General features: G+C 44.7%; 1 protein-coding gene across 1 annotated transcript; it reads left to right on the forward strand.

Moving 5' to 3' along the window:
- Nucleotides 1–240: 240 nt before the first annotated feature.
- On the forward strand, nt 241–3,863 carry Bsx (brain specific homeobox). The gene is made up of 3 exons (XM_076843674.2): nt 241–502; nt 2,501–2,697; nt 3,624–3,863. The coding sequence occupies exons 1-3, from the start codon at nt 241–243 to the stop codon at nt 3,861–3,863; spliced, it is 699 nt and encodes a 232-aa protein (XP_076699789.2).
- The last annotated feature ends 5,324 nt before the right edge of the window (nt 3,864–9,187 follow it).

A 9,187-nucleotide genomic window follows, 5' to 3' on the forward strand; every position in this document is an offset into this window, starting at 1 on the left:
CATTGGCTCTCCCGGCTCCCCTCTCGAAGCTGCCAATTCTCCAGCACATAGACCCAACCTACCCAGGATCTTGTCTTCTCGCCTTTCCAGTGCCCGGGATAGTCCAGGCCGAGGAGAGAGCAGTGGAGAGCTGAGTCTCGGAGAAGGGTTGTCGGATCTCCACCAGGCTTGCTGAGACGCTGCCTGCTTCACACACTTTATCCCCGGCCTTCGCCCTGTGGCAGGCGCTCCGCGCTCAAGATGAATCTCAACTTCACCTCTCCTCTACACCCGGCGTCTTCTCAGAGGCCCACATCCTTCTTCATCGAGGACATCCTGCTGCACAAGCCCAAGCCGCTGAGGGAGGTGGCCCCTGACCATTTTGCCAGCTCTTTGGCTTCCCGGGTGCCTCTACTAGACTATGGCTACCCCCTCATGCCCACACCTACCCTCCTGGCTCCTCATGCCCATCACCCTCTGCATAAGGGAGACCACCACCATCCTTATTTCCTTACCACCTCGGGTAAGTAGCAGGGGCCTTAATGTGCGGGGAGCAAGAGAGCAGGCCTTCTAGCACAGTCCCTAAGCCTGTGATAGAGCTAAGGAAAGGCCAGCTCTGGGTTGGACTGGCTTGGACCACCCCCCTACCTCCCAGATCAGTAACAATAGAGAGTTGGGGACTTGGCTGAGAGCAAGCAGAGCTCCCTTGAAGCATACCAATCCATGGGGATAATTTGTGGTCTCTACACTTTTTATAATGGAGATACATCTGGCCAAGAGGCAGCTAGAGGTGAATGAGTTTGACATATTACTGGAGGGCAGTGCTCAGTTCCACTGGTGATCTTCCTGGCTACTTTGGCCCATGTCTCTATTCCAATTCTTCACCTCTCCTGTCTCCAGGAGACCCTTGACAGTCCCCTCCCATGGAACTAAACTCAACTTTCCAGCTCCAAAGCCGGAAACTTTCCACTTGGCCAGCTTTCTTCTTCCAGGCGCAGAACATTGGCAGATACTGCAGAGGGTATAGAAGTGAATGAGGGTTGGGATAGTCTGAGGGAAAAGGGGTTGGACTGTCCAGAATAAGGGCAGAAAGGATAAGGAACAAAGGAAGAGACATGAATTTCCCTAACTCTCTTCACTCTTAATGTTTTAGCATTTAATTTAGGATCTTAAACTAGGCAGTCCTCCCCTGCCTCAGATGCCAGAGTCGTTGGAGCCGGGTGTTAAAGTATTTTGATTTCTGCAACTTGGTAAGGGTAGGGATTAGCAAAATGTGATTGGCACAAGAAGATTTGGGGAAATATCTACCGCTGCACCCTGTCTTTCTCTGAAAAGACACATCCAAGGTTTTCTTCTCTAGAATTTTCATTCCAGCCAGAATAATTTGTTTAGTCCAGATGCTGAGTACAGCAGTGGAAACAATCTAGTCAGGGCAAGAGCTGGGAAAAGACAGGGAGACAATCTGTGAAATGTGGGCACTAGTATCCAGGACAAAAGAGAAAAGTGTGAAGCTGACTCTCAGACACTGTGTTGGAGAGAAGAATCTAAAATTCATCTTGAGGTCCACATCCTCTATTTGTTTCACCATCTGAGTGGCAACAGTCTCTTCTCAGCTATGCTGTTGTTGCCCCCATGTAGCAATGGCCAATGCCTGTAGTACTGGACCTGTTTGCTTTGTGTGTTAGTTCCTCCACCCCTTCTGGGATTGGCAGATATTTGGTGTCTGCAGCAGCTTCTGTCTGCTTGGTTCATTTCTCACACTGTAAGGCCTGGGAGGGTCAGAAAAGACAAGAGAAGTCTCCCCTGACGAAGCAAGGAAAAGTGCTCTGTCCTTCCGCTTTGCTTATTTTGGAGTCAGAAAGAAGGAACAAGGACCAGATTAGAGAGTAAAGTTGCAACCTCGAAACTGACAAGGAAATGTGAAAGGAGGATTTCTGAGCTTCTCTGGATAAGAGTTTTGCTCTCTTTGGTTGTAGGAGGGTGGGGGCACTTGGGAAAGAGATTTTTTTTTTTTTTTAATTTACTGAATTCAGGAGGCAAGATCATACCTTTCCTCTTCATACTAGCTTCTTTATACAGCACTAAGTGTTATCAGGGATTTGGGTGGGTACAAGTGGACATTTCCCAGAACCATCTAATGTTTTCAAGAAAACTTTTTCAGGTTCAACAGACCACTAGGTGCAGGTAGACCCGACAGAAGTCTCACTTCAAAGAGACATTTAAAAAAGATTTCCAGATCTGTTTTGTCGTGTTATTTTCCGTTTTAGTTGCTGTTTATTATTTGTATTTCTAGATGGCCTTCTAGAAAAAGATCTCTAAGCACTATTTTGCACTTCCCCACTCCCACCCCCATCTTGAATTCTTGTGAAAAGGGCGCCAGGAGCTTTGGGACAAGCAGGAGACTGGACTGGTGGAGGACAGAGGCCAAGGGAAGCGCTGGGCACTAGAGGTGGGGAGTGGAGGAGAACGGAGGTTGCTTCCTGGTGATCTGGTCTTGGCTACCTGGCTGTTCTCTCTGCAGGGGTGCCAGTTCCCGCGCTGTTCCCGCATCCCCAGCACGCGGAGCTGCCTGGGAAACATTGCCGCCGCCGCAAAGCTCGTACAGTTTTTTCTGACTCACAGCTCTCGGGTTTGGAGAAGAGGTTCGAGATCCAGCGCTACCTGTCCACGCCAGAGCGGGTGGAACTGGCCACCGCCCTCAGCCTATCGGAGACGCAGGTGGGCTGGAGGAAGGGGAGTCCTTGATCTCTGCTTCACTGCTCTCTCCCCTTAACTCTTAACTCTTTAGGACCCATTTTTCTAGGCTTTCATTTTTCCAAGATCATTACTAAAAGCACAGATACCCCAACTTCACTCTAGACTTTCCGAAACAAAGTTTCTCCAGTGCGTCTCTACGTGAAGAAAAATCTCGGGTGATAAACTAGATGGTTTCTTGTCTGGAGAAACTCACATAAGGAGATTTTTTATTTTCCCCTTCTTATTTCAATCTGTATCGCAGCAGCTAGTCTTCACAAGCAGCCCCACCCAAGCCCCAACACACACTGTAGTTTAAGCCCGTTCTTTCTAATCCCTTGTCCTGGGTTGGAATAATTGTTTTCATTTAGCTCCAGGGGATTTTCACCTGCAGGCCCCAAACTCTTTCCTCTAGTCCCCCACTCTCATATACATCCGGAAATGGAACTTGCTGTGAAATCATTAAATCTGTCAGGTCTGGGTGTGATTTCTTTCCGATGAAAACTAGCAAGTTCAATTCTCATTTTTCTGTCCAGGTGTTGTGCTGGACCAGGTATTTAGATATCCCAATAAAGGAACATAAATTGAATTTAAAAGAGAATCGTCTACACAGCACTTACTATTAGTAATTCTGATTAACAACTGTATTGATAATCACTAACCACAACATTTTAATCCTCATCATTATTTTCGGACAATCAGTTCTGGGAGCCATAGATGTTTGATTCTCATTTAACCGAAAACCATAATTTGTGAGCACTTTATTTAGTAGTTAACCCCTAGTGAGGCGGCCACAGTTCTTGGTAATTCGTCAACGGATTGCTGTCCGTTTTCCTAACCCCCAGCAGTCGCTCAGATTAGTATGGGTTTGGAAGACTGACACAATTTTGTTTCTGTCGCTCGGATATCAGGTGAAAACGTGGTTCCAGAATCGGCGGATGAAGCATAAAAAGCAGCTAAGGAAAAGTCAAGACGAGCCCAAAGCTCCCGACGGGCCTGAGAGCCCTGAGGCTAGTCCCCGTGGTCCAGAGGCTGCAGCCGCCGACGCTCGGCTGAGCCTGCCCGCCGGCCCTTTCGTGCTGACCGAGCCAGAGGACGAGGTGGACATTGGGGACGAGGGGGAGCTCAATTCCGGGCCGCCAGTGCTCTGAGTCGTCAAGCTGGGATGGGGAGGCGGGAGAGGACACTGCCCCGCCAGGCGCGCTTTTCTCCCGAACCGGAAGACTGGGACTCGGATCTGGCAGCGGGAGGTGGAGATCAGCTCCTGGAAGACCAACAGAACCCACCTGTCAACCCCTCAGCGGGTGCGGAGCCAGCGCCGCCCGGGACTGGACCTCACGCCCCTCCCCGCCCCATCCCTGTAAATTGCCGCGAGCGAGTGAGCGCCCGGGTTCGTTCATTCCCGCGCCCCGCGTCTTCAGCTGCGGGGATCCCCCCACAGCGTGGCCGTCTCTCTGAACTTGGGCTTTCGGCTCTCTAATTCGATGGGAGAAGGTTTTTCTCCGCCGCAAACGCACAACCCCTTCTCTCTCATTTCTTAGCCATCTGCCCCCAGATCTGTTTCCGGGTTTCGTGGTCTCCCCACCGGGATTCTTGGCCCTTCTTTAAGCAATTCAGCTGGCAGCGGTAAGGGACCAGGTGTCTGGGGGCCTTCTGCTCTGCAGGGATTCAGACGGAATCACAACCTGATCCTTAAAAGGTTCAGTGCCAGGACAGACTCGCGAGCTGTTCCTCACTAACCTTCCACTCACATCCTACCCCCTCACAGCTCGTCTCGCATTCAAATACTAAGTGACTCCCTCCTTCTAGGACGGCGCTTCCATCCTCTCAGGCCCCAGTTCTCGCCGAGAGCTAGCGGATCTGCGTCCCGGCACTCTTCCTGAGCTTGTGGTTCCCGGGCGTGGATGTTTTTTAAGCTCTCCCTGCCCCATATACAGCCGCGCTTGCGCGCAGCGAGAAACTTGGGCAAAGAAAAATTCGTGCAGCAATTTCTGCTTCCCGAACTTGTTGCGCTTCTGTCCTGCAACTCTTCCATACCCCACGGGCTACTGATATTTTAAAAGTGAGTGTCCTCGGGTTGTGTGTGGACATGCTCATTCTCAGTGCATTTTGGGTTATGCAGAATTTTAGTAAGGTTAAGGACAATGGCCTTAGTTATATGTTAATAGATTTATGACTGAGGTTAAAGGGGTTCTGGGCGTGCACCTGTTTGGGGACCATTGAGGTGGAGTGAAGATCTGATCGCCTTGAGCGTTATCCCTCTTTTCCCCCTGCAAGGTCTCCTATTCTGTTGCTGGGTTTGCAGTCTCTTTAGATAATAAAGGGCTCGCCGGGCGAAACTGGGAACGACCACGCGTTTCCGGGAACCGTTTGTTCTCTTGTCCTCCAACGCGCACGCCTTCTCCCCTCCGCCCTAGGCAATTTCCTATTCCCCGTAGAAGTGAACTGGGCTAGTGACCTTTCGTTAACAGATTTCTTCTCCCTACCCCGGTTTTTCTGTTTTCAATCGTTTGATTAATGGTATCGAGTCCCACCTACATGGAAAAGTTCACCGCAAATGCCATTTTATCGCTCCTAACCGCTGGAGGGAAAGGAATCTCTTGATGTTTGGAATATGAGATTTTACTAATGAATTGTGTGACAACACTGTCATACTCAATACACTTATCAAATACAGCAGCCTTGCTAGAGGCGACCTCGGCTTTTGATTTTCCTTTGGCTTCTGGTTGTATCTTTACGCATGTGAGCCCAGGAAGACTGGAAAAGAGTGACTGTGGCTGGTCGGGTTCCAATGACGAATAACAAGTATATAGACTACAGTGGGGTGAGCTTGGGTTACTTTTAATCCTAAAGATCCTTTTGGGTCTAAGTTCTATGATCCTATGAATGTGGCAATAGGCTTGAATACAAACAACAACAGTGTTATTGAGAAAACATTATATAAGGCAAAGATGAGTGCCAGAGTGAGAGATTTACCCAATCTGTATCTTTTAGGAGGCAAAATTACTATTTCTAAAATATAAATGCCATATAGTGTTCTGGAATCAATCCACAAACTTGTAAGTTACATATGATCAGCATTATTTTCCCCTTTCACAGATGAGGAAATTGAGGTTTGACAAGATTGAAGAATTTATCCATGAAATGTGGGCTAGCTAAGAGCCAAAGAGGGAAAAATATCTCCTCTAACCCCCTCCTTCCCTTCTTTTCTCATGCAGACTTCATTGTCTTCTGGTAACAATGAATCAGTTGGCATTTTGCCTCACTTCATAAGAACACTACTCTCATTTCTTTAGATCCTGTAGATGTGGCTATTAAACGCAAATTCAGGCTTAGATATCTTCTCTCCATCTCTGTTCAGATAATGATAGGACCCTTTCTCCCCGACCCTGTGTGTGTGTGTTTTGCTGGGGACAAACCAGGGCCTCCTGCCTGCTAGCCAGGTGCTCTACCACTGAGCCATATCCTCAGCCTGACAGTACCAGTTAAAGGAGGATTTACTTATAGCAAATGCTTTACAATAAAACAAAAGACTTGGTTTGAGAGGAAATAAGTGTTTCATGAATAAGAATGTCGGGGTAACCTGGAAGGGAAAGTAAATATACAAGAACATGGAGGCAAGGGAAAAATACCAAAATCTTCTAATCCCAGGAAGAACAACCACTAATGGGATTTAAAAGAATCTTTAAAGTGAATAGTACTGTTGTGTATTTGGGGAAGGATGTAGTGTGTGTGTGTGTGTGTGTGTGTGTGTGTGTGTTTAAATTAGATGATGAATACAGACTCAAAAGTACCAGGCACTAATTTTTTCCTTCTCTGGCCTTCACAAGAGACCAGGGCTTTTTCTGGGTCCATACAGAGCAGAATAAATGTATTTCTTTTTTAAAATTTTTTAAAAATTTATATATGACAGCAGAATGCATTACAATTCTTATTACACATATAGAGCACAATTTTTCATATCTCTGGTTGTATACACAGTATATTCACACCAATTCATGTCTTCATACCTGAACTTTGGATAATAATGGTTATCACATAAATGTATTTCATTACCTTTTGTTTTGAAAAAAAGCAGGCAAATGGGAAACACTGTTAGCATAAACACAGCTCTGCCTGATTGGAGGCAGAATGAGTCCTGGAGCCCAGGTTTGATTCTTGAGAACTAAGAATGGAAAGATGGTTGGTCTCCTCATCCTGGTCTCTTTATGGATGGCTGTTCCTGGCTGGAATGAATGGGAAGGGAAGAGTACAAATTGCAACACTGGCCTTGCTAACCAAGGCATGGTTCTCTCTCGGAGAAAAAAAAAACCCTGAGATTGGTGACAAATAATCCAATAGCAAACTTCTCTCAGTCCCATCTCCCCTTCTTTTTTAATATAAGGGGTTAGTGATGATGGTAGAGGATAGATACAATTTAGTCTCAATTTAATGTAACATGACAGCACTTTTTGTTTTTGGCCTTCAATGCTGATCAAAGCCTCCATAGGCTGAAAAGGTATTTTGTCTGAATTACCCAGGCTTTTGCCTCAACTCAGTTTCACTTCATGGTGAAGATCTGACAAAACTATGTTCATTACGATATATTACAGGAAGACACATAAATTTGATTTTGGAGTGACAAACGCATCTTCAAATAGCTAAGATAGGCAAGTCATCCCACATTGAATCCCAAATATAGTATTTCCCCCCATATTTGTCACTAATGCTTTGCTTCTGATAGACTTCATTTCATAAATTCTCAGAGATTCTTGCTAATATTCCTGCACACATAAGAACATAAGAAATGGAGTTCAGCATGGTGGCACATGCCAGTAATCTCAATGATTTGGGAGGCTGAGGCAGAGGGATTGCAAGTTCAAGGCCATCCTGAGCAACCCAGTGAGACCCTGTTTCAAAATAAGAAATAAAAAGAGCAGGCATGTAGCTCAGTAGTAGAGTGCCCCTGGGTTCAATCCCCTGCACTACAAGGAAATTAAAAAAAAAAAAAAAAAGAAAAAGAACAATACAATACTGCCCAGTATTAGCTGACAGTGACCCCAATAATTTAAATGAAATCCATGTCACCATTTCAAGAAATAGAGAGCTGACTTTCTTGGATGTATTTGATAATTAGAGATATAGGGATGTGGAGAGGCAGAGCCAGCAGAACACTTTCTGGTGCTAAGAGAATTTGTGCAATAAACATTTAGTTGAAGAAGTGACTACCTAGTCTTCCTGATTTTAATTCAATATACAGGCAAAAATAATGAGTTGATTGGAATATTTTATATTTCATATTTTTGTTATTTTTTTCATCACATTTTAAAGAGGATGTTGATAAGCTAAAATTCATTCAATATACAGGAATCTGAATAGTAAAGATTATGGAAAATATCAAATAAAGGACTATGAGCTTTTTAGCTTGCAATAAAAAGGCTTTGGGGGGGGGAGGGGGAGGAGGTTAGCTTTGGCAGCTACATTTGAATGGCTGCAGGGCTATTAATTATCTAGGAGTATATCCAGCCATGCTAAAGATGTTATTGTGTTTCCAGGGAAGAACCTGGAATAATATTTGAGTACTTCTATAGCCCTGGTACTTTGCTATCCAACAACAAAACAGGCTAAATCCACAAAACACCAAGCACCTTTTCACTACAAATGTTTAAGCCACGGTTAGAAGGCAAAACTTAAGGGACTCCCTATTACACCGTTCTCCATCATTGGAAAGTTGGGCTAGATAGCCTATATGATTCATTCTCTCTCTCTCTCTCTCTCTCTCTCTCTCTCTCTCTCTCTTTCAGTGCTGGTGATCAACCCAGGGTCTTGCACATACTAGGCAACTGCTCTATCACTAAGCACCCTACATTTCATGGGTCTTCTTAACCATTAAGAGCCCAGTATTCTATTTTATTTTTGTAGGAAAGGAACAGTAATTTCCAAGTTATTAAAATTATTCATCATCTTACTATAAGATTTCAGTTCATATATTAGTTTTAATCAATATATCCATAGCAATGAGGATTAAGAAAATAGGAAAGAGAAGAAAAGAAATGACCCCTAGTATTTTTCATTCATTAAACAATTTCCAACACCTCCTTATAGAAAACAAAGTGATGTTCTTTTAGGTTAAGGACCAAGAAACAGTCAGGAGAAATTGTCAGCATTAGAAGAGACATTTGACAAAGTCTCATTCCTTCATTTATACATGTAAGAAGTTAAATCTCAAATTTAATGTGAGCCTTGCCAAAGTCACATAGACAGTGACAGAATTAAGACTAGAAGCCAGTTTTAATTATCATACTTACCAATAACCCATGTTGTTGTGATAGGTTATGGTAGGGCTATTGTCATCATGTCACGTGGAGAAGATTTTTCATAGTGATTTTGGGTATAAAGTGTTTAAAAATTGTAGCTGAAAATTATTTAATAAAATCTTTGATCCACTCTTGAAAACCCTTCTGAATAACAGCAATCCAAAACTTGAATCAGCTCT

This window comes from Callospermophilus lateralis, chromosome 2 (assembly GCF_048772815.1).
Source record: "Callospermophilus lateralis isolate mCalLat2 chromosome 2, mCalLat2.hap1, whole genome shotgun sequence".
Classification (NCBI taxonomy): Eukaryota; Metazoa; Chordata; class Mammalia; order Rodentia; family Sciuridae; genus Callospermophilus; species Callospermophilus lateralis.